This window comes from Mustela erminea, chromosome 10 (genome assembly GCF_009829155.1).
Source record: "Mustela erminea isolate mMusErm1 chromosome 10, mMusErm1.Pri, whole genome shotgun sequence".
In the NCBI taxonomy this organism is placed as follows: domain Eukaryota; kingdom Metazoa; phylum Chordata; class Mammalia; order Carnivora; family Mustelidae; genus Mustela; species Mustela erminea.
Genome location: NC_045623.1, coordinates 68,586,387 through 68,603,648, shown reverse-complemented (window position 1 = coordinate 68,603,648; position 17,262 = coordinate 68,586,387). Strand labels below are relative to the sequence as shown.

Sequence of the window (17,262 nt, the reverse complement as noted above, 5' to 3'; positions counted from 1 at the left end):
CTTTGAAATTTCCATTTCCAGATAGTATGAGCTAAACTTTAAACAGTTTATTTAAAATTAAACATACTGTCTACATAATACAAATAATTGGGTTATAATTACAGAAATGAATATGTGTTGATAACTTTCCACCACCTTCTTCCTGAAGTACATCCTTACAAGCAAGACAAAAGAGCATATTAAGAACATGAGTTCTGAAACCAGACTATTGGAATCCTTGCTCCGCACCTCTCTCTGTCTCAATTTTCTCAAATGTCCAGTAGGAATAATAATAGCATCTACCTTATAGAGTTATTGGTGGAGTAAGTGGAATAATAAATGCAAAATATTTGTCAGGTAGTAAGTTAATTCCTATGTCATTCCATGGATACAGTGATTATGTTTACTAAAAGAAAAACCTCATCTGTTTAGAAAAGTATAATTCTTGGGCCTGTAGCCAGAATACAGGAAATCATGTCTTACATCCCAAGTTTTTAAGGATATATGATTCTTACACTTTTAAAGTGTAGTGAGGGGCGCCTGGCTGGCTTAGTGGGTTAAGCCTCTGCCTTCGTCTCAGGTCGTGATCTCAGGGTCCTGGGATCGAGCCCCGCGTTGGGCTCTTTGCTCTCATCAGGGAGCCTGCTTCCCTTCCTCCCTCTCTCTGCCTGCCTCTCTGCCTACTTGTGATCTCTCTTGCTCTGTCAAATAAATAAATAAATCTTAAAAAAAAAAAAAATCAAGTGTAGTGAGAGTTGGGGGGTTGCGGGTTTTGGTATAATATACAGGGTCTTCAATCCTTAATTAGTGTATCTGCTGTTAATAGTTGATACTGATATGACTACACAGTTCCATAGGATATTAATAATTTAATTAAGTGCCTATAATGAAAAACAATTGCCATGCTGCTGCTGGTGGTGGTTGTGTAGCCAGTGATGGAATTATGTTTGGCTAGTGATGTACAGATGGAATTAAAATCTCAATAGAAGCCAAAAAATAGTTTTCTAACATTGTTACTTAATAGTAAAATAAGCTTTCATAATAGGAAAGCAAGTACACAAGGACTTACCTAAGTAAAAGAATGAAGTTAATATTTTTAACGTTTTTCCTTAAGGACCAGTGTAATGCGGAGAAGCACGCAGATGGAATTATAGTAAGTTTAATCTAATCTTTTTCTTTCCCTTTACTTCTGCAGAGCATTATAACCAGTCATGTCAGGAGAAGCCTGAACTTCTACTCATTTTTCAACACAAATTCCTTTTTTCACCTACTCACTGCTTTTTGTTGTTGATTCTTGCAATTTTCCTTAACTTCTAAAGTTAGCCATCTTTCAGCAATCATTTGCAGGGGAAATGTTAAAATTTTTCTAAGTGTTGGTTCAGATTGAATCACTTTGCATGTGTTAACATGAGGGGTTAATCATGGTATGAAAATACAGCTTTTATGACTAAGGCATAACTCACAATGCTTTATTTCTTGTCAAACTTCTTTTTTTCTCAGATGAAAGCAGAAGGGGAGGGAGGGATTCAGTATTGAAACATTCCTTAATCTATTTAATATTGTTAATTGGTTTCTATTTTATTTTTAGATTTTGTGTGTTGTGTTAACTGTCCTTGATACAGTGGTATATATATTGTGTTTTTATTAAAACGTATTGCAACATGAATTCTTTCACTTATAGCCATTTTCTTATTCTTTCCTCCTCCTCAGCATTTTACTCTTCCCTTAGGTTCAACCTCTTCTTTAAAAAGAAAAGAAAATTTTATTGTGGGTATTTCCCATCTGGAAATAAAAGAGTTTGAAGATTGTATTTGGAGTGACCCTATTTTTATGATAACTTCTCTTTAAAGGTCTCTAAAGTAGGAGGCCGCCCCTTTTTTTGTCCCAAGACTTTACAGATGTCTACTTGTCTGAGACCTGGAAACTTCAAAATCTTCAAAACCATCTCATGATTGTACTTAAAAGGATAAGCATCTTATCTTTATATTTGGTTTAAAATGAAAAAAGTTAAATATCGATATTGTTTGCATATTTCTTGGGAAGCCAGAGATAAGAGAAGAAGCATTTTTTTTTAAAGATTTTATTTATTTATTTGACAGAGATCACAAGTAGGCAGAGAGGCAGGCAGAGAGAGAGGGGGAAGCAGGCTCCCCGCTGAGCAGAGAGCCCAATGCGGGGCTCGATCCCAGGACCCTGGGATCATGACCTGAGCCGAAAGCAGAGGCCTTAACCCATGAGCCACCCAGGCGCCCCGAGAAGAAGCATTTTTAAAATTTGAATTAAAGACATTGGAATTTTATCTTTCTTTTCACAGTGTGAGTTCAGAGTTTGAGCCAGAGTGATACAATACAATTATGTGATCTAAATACAGTGTAATGTAATGTAGTATCTTTTCCTGAGCTACCACTTAAGATTGTAAGACTCCTGGAAAAGGACTATATATGTTGTCTAACATGTTATGGTCCCCAAAGATCCTAAGGAAAATCATGTTGGCAATTATTTTTCTCTCTTTTTCCTCAAAGCAAAATTACTTTTTATTATGTTAAGAAAATTGGCAGGTTTTTTTTTTTTTTTTTAAGATTTTATTTATTTGACAGAGAGAGAGCACAAATAGGCAGAGTGGCAGGCAGAGGAAGAGGGAGAAACAGGCTTTCCACTGAGCAGGGAGCCCAATGTAGTACTCAATCCCAGGACCCTGAGATCATGTCCTGAGCCAAAGCCAAGCCGCTTAACCAGCTGAGCTACCCAGACACCCCCAAAATTGGCAGTTTTACATACCAAAAATGCTTGGTCATTTGCAATTAAAAACATCTAGAAAGTTTATACTTACAAAAAAATCTAAACTTAGAAAATAACTGTGCTTGAATCACTGAGCAAAAACTATAGCATTTTTCTTTAAGAGGTTTTTTTTTTAATTTATTTATTTATTAAGATTTTATTTATTTATTTGACAGACAGAGATCACAAGTAGGCAGAGAGAGAGAGAGAGAGAGAGAGGAGGAAGCAGGCTCCCTGCTGAGCAGAGAGCTCGATGTGGGGCTCGATCCCTGGACCCTGGGATCATGACCTGAGCCGAAGGCAGAGGCTTTAACCCACTGAGCCACCCAGGTGCCCCAAGAGTTTTTATTTTTAAAAAAGGAAGCATTCATGGTTCAAATCTTAGACCCACACAGCTAGAACCTGGCCCTGCTACTCACTAGTTGTGATCTTAGGCAGGTTACTTAACCTTTGAGCCTCAGTTTCCTCATCTTTAAAGAACGGTGGCTAGGTCTACATCAGATGAACATTGTTATAAGGTACAGGATGAGCACAGAATCAATAAATGCTAGCTAGCTATACATAAATACATGTACATATAATTTTTATTTTACGTAAATGTTAATGTTACAGCTAGTTAAAGCTGAGGATTATTTGTGCTTCTAAAGTGCTGCACATTCATTTTCAAAGCAAGATGTAGAATGTCGTTTGACATATTTTAGCCTGAAATTGATTGAACAAGGGCTGTAGATAAGTATGGAATAGTTACATTTTCTATTAAGGCAAGCAACAAAAGATATTTGGTACTTGTACATGGCAAATATCTGATCTTCACATTAGCTAAATCTTCAGATTTAGAACATTTCATCTGGAAGACAAAAGATTACATTCAAAAGATAGAATTTTGCTGGTCCCTTTTTCCAAAGTTATTTCTTAGTCTCTTCAGTAATTTTTCTTATATAAAAGGTGCAGATAAGGAGGTGACATACTCTCCTTCCTGTGAATCGATATTAATGGTGGAATTTTGCCTTTGTAAAGCACTTGGAGTTCTTTGAAGAAAACCATTAGGTAAAAATAAGGAATTTATACTGAAAACACCTGCAGGACTTGTTGAGACATTTGTTTAGTTATTATGTGCTGGTCCAGTATCTGAAGATAGAATCATAAAGTAATAACCAGAAAGCCTCTGTAGAACATAAAATCCAGACATTTCTTCATGTTACAGAACGGGAAAGCAAGGACCATAGTAGATAAAAGATTTGCCAAATCTTGGTAGAATAAGGACTCTAAGGAATTAAAATTCTGAGTCTGTTTTATCTGTGCTCTTCCCAGTACTTCAGAACCTTCCCTACTTCATTTTATTAGGGTTTTTATTAGTGATTATTTTCAGGGTCTCTTCTCTAAGTGTCCTTTATTTTCCTGTTAAAATATTTATAGTCAGTAGACTATTGTGACAAATATCGGACATTCTTGTGCTCAAGTCAGTTGATTTAAGAGATCTGATTTAATGATTTTTAATATTTAAGCAGAGAAGGAGGTTTAAAGAAAAAATCAAACTTAGGCTTTAAATGAGAATGCTATAAAAACTTTCCCCTTAACTCAGTTTCCATTGCTAGGGTCTTCTGAAGTTTTATGAATACTTTTGGGGCTCATTCATCAGTAAGGTATTTCTCTTCTAAATCTGTTTCACTATTTCCTATTATAAGCCTTCCCTAATACATATTTGAAGTTTAGTTTTCTGGAGCACAGAAAACTAAAGAACTTAAAATTTTCTTTCTCGGGTTTTATCTGGTATAGTCTTCTAAATGATAGATCTAAATTTTACTCTGGGAAAGACCTTAGTTTAAACTTAACTACCCACCTCAAAGTAAAAAAGCATCAGTAAACTATAGAGTCTTGTTTTTAAAATGTCCTTATGCTAGCAGAGTAAGTTCTTGGCTTGAAATCAGAAAGATGTAGACTTTTTTTTTCCTCTAAAACTGTAACTGCATATTTACTTTTTTTCTTCTAAATCCTTAAAAAGAAAGCTTTCTTCCCTGAATCCCCCAATTAGAAGATATATCTCTTTGCATTTAGTGACTATAAAACTAGGTACCTGTACATTATGTACACAGTGATAGAAGGTGGCAATAGTATGAGATGGAAAAATAAAATCCCAGTGGTGGTGCAGGTATATTTACCAGTTGTAGTTGTAATGTTTAATAACATCAGAGTAAGAGAGAGTATTTCTATCTTCAATAGAGAAACATTATTTGTGGTGAATTAAGAATTAAGTGAGAAGAACTGAATTCAGAAGTGACTATTTTTACTTCCTGAAATTTTCCCACACCATTTTACAACTCTTTGCAGGTTTTTTCATTTAGCTTTATCTTTCCATATGACAGAAATTCTTTCATTTTCCCTCCTTACTATGTTTTGTTTTTTAAGAAACTCTTAGACTTCTATATCATAAATGCATTTCATTTCTTCTTTACATTTTGAGCAGCATCTCTATATAGCTACCCTCAGGACTTTGCTGTCAGAAATGTGGGCATTTCGTACATTTGGGAGGGTGAGCACTGGAAGGGTATTTAATTAAAAATAACTATACTGTGTTTCTTTATCTCAGAGTACTATTAATCCTGTAGATGCAATATATCAACCTAGTCCCTTGGAACCTGTGATCAACACAATGCCTACCCAGACTGTCTTACCTCCAGGTAAGTATTTGCAAAAATGTTTCATTTTCATTGATTAGAGAAAATTTAATTTGTTCAGTTTTCATAAATCTTGAAGGGCTCGTTTTTGGTTTTATTGTTTTGTCTTTGTTTTTTTTTTTTTTTTAAGATTTTATTTATTTGATAGAATGAGAGAGCACAAGCAGGGGCAGAGGGAGAGGGAGAGGGAGAGGGAGAGGCAGGCTCCCTACTAAGCAGGTAGCCCAATGTGGGGCTTGATCCTAAGACCTTGGGATCATGACCTGAGCAGAAAGCAGACGCTTAACCAACTGAGGCACCCAGGCACCCTTCGTTTTGTTTTTTGATAAACAAAAGGAATCACAAAAATAGCAGAAAATGAACTGGAAAAAGATGATAATATTTTTGGTTTGGGGGATTTTTTTTAATACAGTGAAAGAGCTTTTGGTTTTCATAGTGAGATGAAAGGAAAACATGGTTACTAAGATGTAGATTAGCTGGTGGGACAGAATCCTATGACCCAGGATTCATGCTACCAAAGAAATCTTAATATATATTGACCTACTTGGAGGTAATCCAGAAACTTTCTATTTTGGGATACTTTTTATAGCTGTGAAGAATACAAATGTTTTCTTCTTGATGGTGAACTCTAGGTAATGGAAGGGAAAGGTGAAATTTGTTACGCCTATTGATTAGAAGGGACCTGTATTTTTAAGTATAAAGTAATCAATAGTATTTTTTTTTAAACTAACGAAGGCTTAGGGACAACAGCTGTGTGTATGAATTCCTTTTACCTCTGTTGAATCCAACATTTCTGCTTTCTCGATGATTTAGTTAGGTCAGGAATGTAACAAAAAAATCCTTTTAAAAATACTTCTAAAGTAGGGGTGCCTGGGTGGCTCAGTCGTTAAGCATCTGTCTTCAGCTCAGGTCATGTTCCCAGGGTCCTGGGATTGAACCCCACATCTGGCTCCCTGCTCAGCGGAAAGCCTGCTTCTCCCTCTCCCACTCCCCCTGCTTCTCTTCCTCTCTCACTGTGTCTCTCTGTCAAATAAATAAATAAAATCTTTAAAAAAAAAAAAAAACCTTAGAAGTATGTGAAATGCTTTTGCGAATTTTGATTCTTTAAGAGAATGAACATAGTATCTTGGGCTAAAGAGGAAATACTACTGTGCCCCCATTTTATTTCTTTAAAGATTTGTGTATTTTTAAGATTTATTTATGTATTTATTTGTCGGTGAGAGAGAGAAAGAGACACAAGCAGGGGGAATGGAAGGCAGAGGAAGAAGCAGACTCCCTGCTGAGCAAGGAACCCAATACGGGACTTGATGCCAGGACTCTGGGATCATGACCTGAGCCAAAGGCAGATGCATAACCAACTGAGCCACCCAGGCGCCCCTAAGGATTTACTTATTTTAGAGAGAGAGAGAGTATGCATGTGTGTGCAAGAGGAAGAGGGAAAGACTCTCAAGCAGGCTCCCCACTATGCGCAGAGCTCTAGTGCAGGGCTTGATTCCATGACCCTGAGACCAAACCTGAGTCAAAATCAAGAGTGGGACACTCAACCAACTGAGCCATCCAGGTGTCCCATGTGCCTCATTTTTAAATGATTTTATGTGGTTTGATGCTTAGAAAGACCTTATCATCAGAAGTGTTTGCTAGTTTCATAGAGCATTTTTGCTGAGGTTTGGCCTGCCCTGATTAGTCTCTTGATATCCTAATGTTTTAGATAAAATGGTAGTTTATCACCATTGAGTTTAAAGGGGAGAGAAGATCCGGAAGAGGGAGCAGCATGGAACTTGACTTAATGGAAGACAGTTTCAAAAATTACTGATCTTTAGGATTTTAAATTCCACACAGTTGTAGTTAACACAGTTGTATTTGGCTTTTTTTCTAACTTATTTCATATGTTCAAATCTTCTAGAACCTTCTCAGCTATGTAAGTCAGAACAGCGTCCATCTTCGCTACCTGTTGGACCTGTATTAACTACCTTGGGACATCATCAGACTCCAACACCAAATAGTACAGGTACAAATTTATATAATTTCTTTAATTCTCATAACTCCCCATTAACATTTAAGGTTTGTGTTTGATTGCTGATGGGAAAAACGGTGAAATGTGTTACATATTTGTGTTGGAGGTACAATTTTACCATCATTCTATACATGAAGTGGTTAACTTTGTGATAGAACCAGAAGCTTGAGTAGTAATTGCCTTTCTTTTTTTTTTTTTCTGGAAGATTTTATTTATTTGTTTTGACACGGAGTTGGGGGAGAGCAAGTTGTGCCACAAGCAAGGCACCAGCAGGCAGAGGGAGAAGGAGGCTCCCTGCTGAGCAAGGAGCCTGATATGGGGCTGATCCCAGGACTTTGGGATCACAACCCAAGCCGAAGGCTGTTGCTTAACTGACTGAGCCACCCTGGTGCCCCAGAATTTTATTTATTTATTTATTTATTTACGAATGATGTTACATTAGTTTCAGGTGACACCTTAGTGATTTGACAAGTTAATACATTATGCTATGTTCCCCCAAGTGTGTAGCTACCATCTGTCCTGTTAATCGCTGTCATTGACTATATTCCCTATGCTGTGCCTGTTACTCCTATGACTTACTCATTCCATAACTGGAATCCTGTATTCCCCTCTCCCCTTCATCCATTTTGCTCAACCCTCCACCCCTCTCCTATCTGGCAACTGTCATTTTATTATCTGTATTACAGGCCTGATTCTGCTTTTTGTTTGTTTGTTTGTTTGTGGAGTTTTTTGTTTTGTTATGTTTTTAAATCATAAGTGGAGTCATGTGGTATTTGTCTTTCTCAGTTGGGCTTATTTCATTTAGCATATTATACCCTCTAGGTTCATCCATGGTGTTTCAAATGGCACAATCTCATCCTTTTTATGGCTGTGTAATATTCCTCTGTGTGGGGGCGCCTGGGTGGTTCAGTGGGTTAAAGCCTCTGCCTTCAGCTCAGGTCATGATCCCAGGGTCCTGGGATCGAGCCCCACATCGGGCTCTCCACTCAGCGGAGAGCCTGCTTCCTCCTCTCTCTCTCTGCCTGCCTCTCTGCCTACTTGTGATCTCTGTCTGTCAATAAATAAATAAAATCTTTAAAAAAAAATATTCCTCTGTGTGTGTGTGTACACCACATTTCCTTTCATTATTCACCTGTTAATGGGTATGCTTCTATATCTTGGCTGTTGTAAATCAAGCTGCAGTAAGCATAGAGGTGTGTGTATCTTTCTGAATTAGTGTTTCTTTTCTTTTCTTTTTTCTTTTTTGTAAGATTTTATTTATTTGCCAGAGATAGAGAGAGTACACACAAGCAGGCAGAGAGGCAGGCAGAGGCAGCTAGAGAAGCAGGCTCCCTGCCGAGCAAGGAGCCCGATGTGGGACTCAATCCCAGGACCTTGGGATCATGACTTGAGCCGAAGGCAGCAGCCCAACCAACTGAGCCACCAAGGTGTCCCCTGAATTAGTGTTTCTAACACTTGTTATTTCCTGTCATTTTGACTTTAGCCCTTCTGTCTGGTGTAAGGTGATATCATTGTGGTTTTGATTTGCATTTTGATGATTCATGACATTGAGCACCTCTTCATCTGTCTGTTGGAAAACGTTTATTCAGTCCTTTGGCCCCCTCCCCTTTCTTTCTCTGCCCCTTTTTAAAACAGATTTTTTTGGGGGGGGTATTGAGTTGTAGAAGTTCTTTGTATATTATGAATATTAAGCCTTCATTGGATATATCATTTGCAGATATCTTCTCCCATTCACTGAGGTGTCCTTTATTGTTTTGTTGATAGCTTCCTTGCTGTTGAAAAGCTTTTGATTTTGATGTAATCCCTATTTTTTATTTTTGCCTTTGCCTTGCCGCAGAGAGATGCATCTGGAAAAACATGCTACAGCCGATGTCAGAGAAATTCCTGCCTGTGCTCTTTTCTAGGATTTTTATGGTTTCAAGTCTCACATTTAGATCTTTAATCCATTTTTGAGTGTATAGTGTTAGAAAGTGTTTTAGTTTCATCTTTTACCTACAGCTGTCCAGCCTTCCCAGCACCATTTATTGGAGAGACTGTCTTTTCCCCATTGTATAATCTTGCTTCCTTTGTCACAGGTTAAGTGTTCTTGCCTTCTTTATCATGGATTGACTGTATAATCATGGATTTACTTTGGGGGGTATCTGTTCTGTGCCACTGATACGTGTGTCTTTATGGCTATACCATACATACTGTTTTGATCATCACAGTTTTGTAGTATATTTCGAAATCTGGTGTTGTAATACTTCCACTTTATTCTTCTTTCTCAGGACTACTTTGGGTATTGGGGGTTTTCTGTGGTTCTGTACAAATTTTAGTACTATTTGTTCTAGTTCTGTGAAAATATATTTTGTATTCTTCTTGCTGTTTTAACCTGAATGACATCATGTGTTTCTGTGACTTACTCTTTTCATTTAACAGAGAACATTTAGAGAGCTTTCTGTGTTTATACTGTTAGGTCTGCAGTGTTCTTTTTATGGCTGCCTGAGCACATACTACCTGTTTTTCTGTTGATGGACATTTAGGTTGTTTCCAGGATTTTCCTGTTACAAACAGTACTTAGTGAATATCCTTGTACAAGCACTTTTGGCACATACATTTTTTTAAGGTTAAATGTATTATTCTTTCACATTTTTGTCATTTTATAAGCAAAAAAAGATACTTCATTTTAACATGTATTCTCTTTATTTAGACTATGGCCTTTATTTTTTCCTGTAATTTACAGGCATACTATCAGTGTTAATATTAGATTAATTTCTTGTTTGAAAACTGATTAGTTTTATGTTGAGATCAACTCAAAGGAAAACTTCATGCTTTTGTCCCTGTTATGCCTTGAGGAAGTAGGAGGTGAGCCCCTGTTTGTTGCTCCACAGATTTCTTTCCTAGACAGGACTTTCCTCCTGTCTTGTAATAATGAAAATTACCTTGCGACTTTAGCCCATTTTGAAATTTGAATTAGTAAAGATGCTGATACTGTTACTTTGTTCTTTAATATTTAACAGCTTGGGCCGCTGTCTTCTGAATTTGAAAGAAAGCAAAAATACCTCTTGCTTGAAGTTCTTGGGAAAATACAAGTAATTTGAATAATGAGCTTGAAATGTTTGGCTGACTTTTTCCCTGTATTTCATTACTTGTATCACCTTTTGTTCATTTTTTTTTAAAGTACCTGTGTTTTCTTTATTGTTTTGTTTTGTTTTTAATATAAAAGGATACTCTAGGAGACCTGAGTGACTCAGTCAGTTAAGCATCGGACTCTTGATTTCGGCTCAGGTCATGATCTCAGGGTCTTGAGACAGAGCCCTGTATCAGGCACATTTGGTTAGTATGGGACCTACTTAAGATTCTCACTCTCCCTGGGGCTCCTGGGTGCCTCAGTCTGGGATCGAGCCCCATGTCAGGCTCCCTGCTCAGCAGAGAGCCTGCTTCTCACCTGCGGCTCTGCTTACTTGTGCTCTCTCTGTCAAATACATAAATATTATAAATAAATAAATAAATAAAGATTCTCATTCTCACTCTCCCTGTCTCTCCCTCTTTCTCTCAAAAAAAAAAAAAGGATACTTTGATTTCTCTTCAGATTATATAAAATCTTCCACATTTTACTAAAGAAAGGATTATGTCAGCTTGGAAACAGCCAGAATTGTCTGTTTAAAGCTACATAAAATCAGTTACAAACTTTGAAAAAGTGGGTATTTTTCCTGTGTACATTTAGGATAATTATAATAAGTAATTTAGGATATAATTATTTCAGAAGATAACTTTTAAAATACAGCATTTTAGCATAGGTATATTTAAAGGACTTTTAGAAATGAAATCAACATGTGATTTATTTCTTGCTTTTTTCCAACCTGATTTCTTCACCTTTCCTTAACTCTCTTTCTGATACAAAAAAGAAACAAGGTAACAACTGAGGAAAAAAAAATAATATTGTTTGTTCTCATAAGGAAAACTCAGTTTTTGTGTTTGTTGGTTTTTTTGTTTTGTTTTGTTTTAAGTTCCCAAACTCATTTTCTTCTTGGACACATTTTTAATTGTGTGATCACCTAGAGTGTTTGCATGTTTCTTAATCATTTTTAATTCCTGGGTGTTTTGGGGGCTTTATTATTATTATTATTATTATTATTGCCTATTTCAGTAAGAGAACGTCTCTTTCCAGTTTTACTGCCAGTATTGCAGGGGGCGGGGAATTTAAAGTTATTTGCTAAGATGAACTATTTTTGCAATTTCCACAGTAAGATTACCTTTTTTGGTGCAAACTTTTTCTGTTAATGTATTTAAAGTATCTTTGTGAACATGGCAACTAAGTGTGGCAGTGGATGTGCTTTTTCTCTAACTGTTGACGCAAGAATGGGCTAACAATCCGTGGGTGACTATGGATTCATTTTTGTTGCTGCTGTTTCTCAACTTCTATAACTGTGGCCTTGGTTTTTAGATTACTAGTATTGACTTAATTAAATTTAATCTCTGTCAAGCATCTATAGCAGATGGGCATAAATTGCCAAGAGCCTGTAGATGCTCTATAAACACTTGTTGAATTAATCTCAGTAGTCCTCCATGGTTTGATACTTTTATTGTTTGTTACTAGACAGTGAATCATGATCACAGAGATTAGATAGTAGTCTTTCTGTGGATCTCTGGTAATTTCCGTTTCCTTAGACTGCTTAGGTATAGAAAGATGTTTTTTCTAGTCCTTTCCTTTTCCACATTCTTCCCATAGTAGACCTCTGTTTTTCTTTGCCCCTGAGCCCCAGGCATCTGACTTTGACGTAGGTAGAAAAGAAGTAAGGAGTTTGGATGTTGAGTGCTAGGGCTGTTGTGTGGTGCTTTTGTGTTTTCATGTAACTGTCAAAAACACAATGACTAATGTGAATGTGATATCCTGGACAGTATTTTAACTTTCATGTGGTCTTTGGTATTCTTTCCATTAATGCATTCTCATTGTGTCCCTGCTGTGTTTTTAAAATATCTGGTTCTGTAGTATAAAATAGGAGGCCTGGCTCTCCATTGGTATTGTATCTGTTGTGGGGCTTCAGACCCCAGAACTCACACTGAATTACAATTGAAAGAGCTCCCTTTCTAATTATGGATATTTATAAATGGGAAGATAGCAGTTTTTCATTTAAAAGTCTATGTCCCATTCTATTACGTGATTTGCCTTTTTCTTTGGCTAGGTTAAGTGTTGATTTTCTTTACAGAGAGCATAAGGACTTCTACCAACTTAACTTTCCTTGATTTTAGAAAAGTCTGTTTTGACTCCATCTCCCTAATTTTTTTCCCTCTATTACCAACATTGTCTCCTAATTTAAAAATGTTTTTACTTCCTAGGCAGTGGGCACTCACCACCTAGTAGCAGTTTGACTTCTCCAAGCCATGTCAACTTGTCTCCAAATACTGTCCCCGAGTTCTCTTATTCTAGCAGTGAAGATGAATTCTATGATGCTGATGAATTCCATCAAAGTGGCACATCCCCAAAGCGCTTAATAGAGTAAGTAATTGAGCTATGTATTTAAATGACTCTTGATTTTAAAAATTAATTTTATTTTGAGACTGGTAGGATTGACAGACTCCCTTATAATAAAGCTGCTTTTTTGATTGGCTTATTGAGCAAAGCCAGTTCTGTGACTTTTGACTTAATTCAAATACTTTTGACTTAATTCAAGTGGAATAAATTAGCATCAGCTAAAGTAATATGCCAGTATTGTTAATTGAACTCCTGACATTATTTCCATAGCGCCGACATTAGGAGAGGGTCAGATGAGATTGAGAAAGCTAGAAAGAAACCATTGTTAGCAGTTTGCTAGTAGGAATTAGCTTTAATTTGGAGGGGGGGAAGAAATTTTTTTTTTTTTTTTAATGATAGTGGGGTTAAAAGGAAATAAGCATTTGGAAGAAAATTCTGATAAAACTTACTATTGATTTTTGATATTTTCCAAGCAAGTTTTCTTTAAACAGAATCAAGAATATCATCTTATATCAAACATTAGGTGTTATGCTAAACAGAGTACAATTGAATATCAAAACAGATTCATCTGTCCTCCAGAAGCATAAAACCATATTCAGGAAAGCTCATAGTATCTGAGTCTGAACCCAGTTTCAAGGGGTTCTCCTGAAATTTTTATGAAATAGGAAATAAATTTAAAAATACTTAGTTGTTGTACATGTAATAGGCATGTCTGCAGAGTCACTGGTAGGCTCATGGGCTTTTCTGTTTTCTCCTTATAAGCTTCCTTCTCTGTTCTCTCCTGGTACCCATCCCATGACAAATACACAATTGATGAACCTCCCATTTGAAGGGGCCCAGAGTTAAATTCTGTGTCCAGCTAACCACTGGATTCCTTTCCTCCCTCAATTTTATGCTCTCCTTGTATGCCCTAATCTGGATTCCCAAACTGGTAGGGACTGCAAATGTTTTATTTGACCAGCAGAGTGTTTGTTGACTTTTGGGGGGTGGTGTTTTGTTTTATTTTTTATTTTTTTTAAAGATTTTATTTATTCATTTGTCTGAGAGAGGGAGAGAGTACAAGCAGGGGAGTAACAGGCAGAGGGAAAAGCAGGCTCCCCGCTGAGCGAGGAGCGGGTGTGGGACTCAATCCCAGGACCATGGATCATGGCCTGAGCCAGAGGCAGACACTCAACTGAGTGAGCTACAGAGCCTTAAATCCCTTCAAATTGAATATGTTGCTCCAGGTCTGTATTCCTTATAATCTAGCCTAGTTCACAGTATTTATGGTCTCTGCCTGATCTTGATAGGCATTGAGCCTGTGACACCTGCTGGTTATCAGCTGCTACTACTTGTTTTTTTTACTCTGGCATCAAGTTTCTATCTACTGTTTTTCGGTCTCTGAAGGAAGAGAACGTGAAAGTGTTTTACATTGCTTACTTTCTAAAGACCTGCAGTACTGATAGGACCTGCAGTACTGATAGCTTCTATGTGAACTAAGTCACTGAACGGTATGGTTGCACACAATTATAAACTAGATGGAAGTCCACATTGGAAAGAATCTGTGCTTTGGAGCCAGACGTGCCTTTGAAATGGCTCCACTGCTTACCAGCTGTGTGATCTCAAGCTGGTCACTGAACCTCTGAGCTGAGCATCCATGTATGAGGAGAATAATCATATCTATCTTATACAGTTGTTATGGAGGTTAAAGTGTTACGGAGATAAAGACACAGCGTTTGGCACATACCTTAGTACTCAGTAAGACTTTGGATTCTGTTATAATTCAGTTCAGCCTTCACATTTTTTGGTTTAGTTTATGATATTATGATTACATACTGTACAAATTAGTCCACTGCAGATAAGCCTTGTATGCATATCATTTTTATCAAAGTTGCTGTTATTTTTTAACTGCATTCTTTCAGTTCTTTTCCTGATTGAGGTAAATTATGAAATGGATAAATGAGAATTTATCACCTTTTTTATTTTGAGCTCTATTGAGCATTTCATTTACCCCAAACGTGGTTTCTAACCTGAGTACAAAAGAAAAGCACAGCATAGATCTGACCTTCGGAATTGCATCTAAAATAAGATACATATTTTAAAGAATTTGGGGGTTTTGGTGAATGGATATTTTTTTTTTTAAAGATTTTATTTATTTATTTGACAGAGAGATCACAAGTAGGCAGAGAGGCAGGCAGAGAGAGAGAGGAGGAAGCAGGTTCCCCGCTGAGCAGAGAGCCCGATGCGGGACTCGATCCCAGGACCCTGAGATCATGACCCGAGCCGAAGGCAGCGGCCTAACCCACTGAGCCACCCAGGCGCCCCTGGTGAATGGATTTAAAAGATTGACTCTGTTTTGATGATATACCAAAGAGCCACAAAACATGTACCTCTTTTATTTAATGATAATTTGATCTCTCTTACTATTGGTTTTCAAAACTGGTGAGGTAGACATTAGTTATAGTACCTTGTGATGTATACTACTAAATTATCAAAGAAGCAATATTTAGTTACCTAAGGATTTTTGAAAAATAGATAAAAGAAGGTTAGTAACCAGGACAAACTATGTTTAAATTAGAGTACATATTGATCTAATATTTTAATATTAGAATGTTCTAGTATTTTAATGTTCTAATATATGTGGAACACAGATTTTTTTTGGGTAGGGAAAACTGTTCTCTACGATACTACAGTAGAGGATTTGGCAAAGTTCATAGAATGTCCACCACTGAGAATGAACCCTAATGTAAACTGTGGACTTTGAGTCAGAGAATGATGTGCCGCTGTAGGTTCATGAGTTGTTACTAGTGTACCACTTTGGTGCAGAATGGTGATGATATGGGAGAGATGTACATGTATGGGGGAAAAGGGACATGGGAATTCTGTACTTCCTACTTAGTTTTGCTGTGAAAAACTCTAAAAAAAACCAACCAGAATTTATTATTAAATAAAAAATCAAGAGAAGGTAAGTAATTAGGGCAAAGTGTGTTTAAATTAGAATATATTATAGGCTTTACATCCATAAATTTTTCACAAAAACTGGTTATATGTGTCCTGTTTTATAAATAATTATCTGCAGTGTAAAAAATTCGGCTTTCGTGGGGCACCTGGGTGGCTCAGTGGGTTAAGCCGCTGCCTTCGGCTCAGGTCATGATCTCAGGGTCCTGGGATCGAGTTCCGCATCGGGCTCTCTGCTCGGCAGGGAGCCTGCTTCCTTCTCTCTCTCTCTCTGCCTGCCTCTCAGTGTACTTGTAATTTCTCTCTGTCAAATAAATAAATAAAATCTTAAAAAAAAAAAATCGGCTTTCTTTTTACTCTTAAGTAAACTGTATGCCTTTATTAATATACAAGTAATCCTGGGTGAGTTAGGATTACAGGTACAATAAGAGAGGAAGCTTTTTTAAAACCTATCAATTATCTCATAATTTCAGTTATCATAAATTTACTTTTTAAAAAATACCATGCTTTTTTATTTTTGTAATTTCAAATACAGTTTTTAAATGACTGGGAAGAACATTAAATACCATTGTGGGCTTTTATCAAAGGATCTCAAAAATACAGACACAACATCTTTTAAGACTTAAGTAATAGACTTAGCAATTTTTCAGGTTCTAGAAATTGTTGCAGAGAAGTAATATGTAATTTTATGCAAAGTAATGTGAAAAGAAAATGAACTCTAGTTTTAAACTTAGTTGCAGAAGCAAAACTCTTACTAATTTTTTTTTTAAGATTTTATTTATTTATTTGACAGAGATCACAAGTAGGCAGAGAGTCAGGCAGAGAGAGAGGAAGGGAAGCAGGCTTCCCACTGAGCAGAGAGCCCGATGTGGGGCTCAATCCCAGGACCCTGGGATCATGACCTGAGCTGAAGGCAGTGGCTTTAAACCACTGAGCCACCCAGGCGCCCCTCTTACTAATTTTCGATGACCTTTCAGCATGGCTTGGCTGAACACACACTATGTAAAAAGCACAAGACAAGAAACAGTCATCACACTTTACAGTTTACAGTCTTTCAGAATGAGGGTGACAGGGAGTTGGAAAGTGTGTGTGTGTGTGTGTGTGTGTGTGTGTGTGTGTGTGTGACCAGCTCACTGTAAGTCTAGCTTGTTTCTGTCATCTGTCTGCCTATATTGGTTTCAGATAGCTTTATAGGTTAATGTCTTACTAGGACTGAATTGCTTTCTTAAAAGACTTAAGAAGATAATTACTGCTTTTTTTTTTTTTAAAAGTTCCTCTGGATCTGCCTCAGTCTTGACACATAGCAGTTCAGGAAATAGTCTAAAGCGCCCAGATACCACAGAGTCACTTAATTCTTCCATGTCCAATGGAACAAGTGATGCTGGTAAGTGACCTTGGAGAATTTAACTCTTTTTTTTTTTTTT

General features: G+C 36.9%; 1 protein-coding gene across 7 annotated transcripts in view; it reads left to right on the top strand.

The window, feature by feature from the left end:
* OSBPL9 (oxysterol binding protein like 9) overlaps nucleotides 1-17,262 on the top strand; it is a 169,468-nt gene that overhangs the window by 135,570 nt on the left and 16,636 nt on the right. For 5 of the 7 annotated variants that reach the window (XM_032302361.1, XM_032302363.1, XM_032302360.1 and 2 more), the window contains 5 exons: nucleotides 1,094-1,132; nucleotides 5,345-5,435; nucleotides 7,336-7,440; nucleotides 12,766-12,925; nucleotides 17,110-17,222. In XM_032302361.1, the coding sequence (XP_032158252.1) occupies nucleotides 1,094-1,132; nucleotides 5,345-5,435; nucleotides 7,336-7,440; nucleotides 12,766-12,925; nucleotides 17,110-17,222 (508 nt within the window). The remainder of the gene's footprint in view (nucleotides 1-1,093; nucleotides 1,133-5,344; nucleotides 5,436-7,335; nucleotides 7,441-12,765; nucleotides 12,926-17,109; nucleotides 17,223-17,262) is intronic. The other 2 variants (XM_032302364.1, XM_032302362.1) reach the window with 1 other exon arrangement.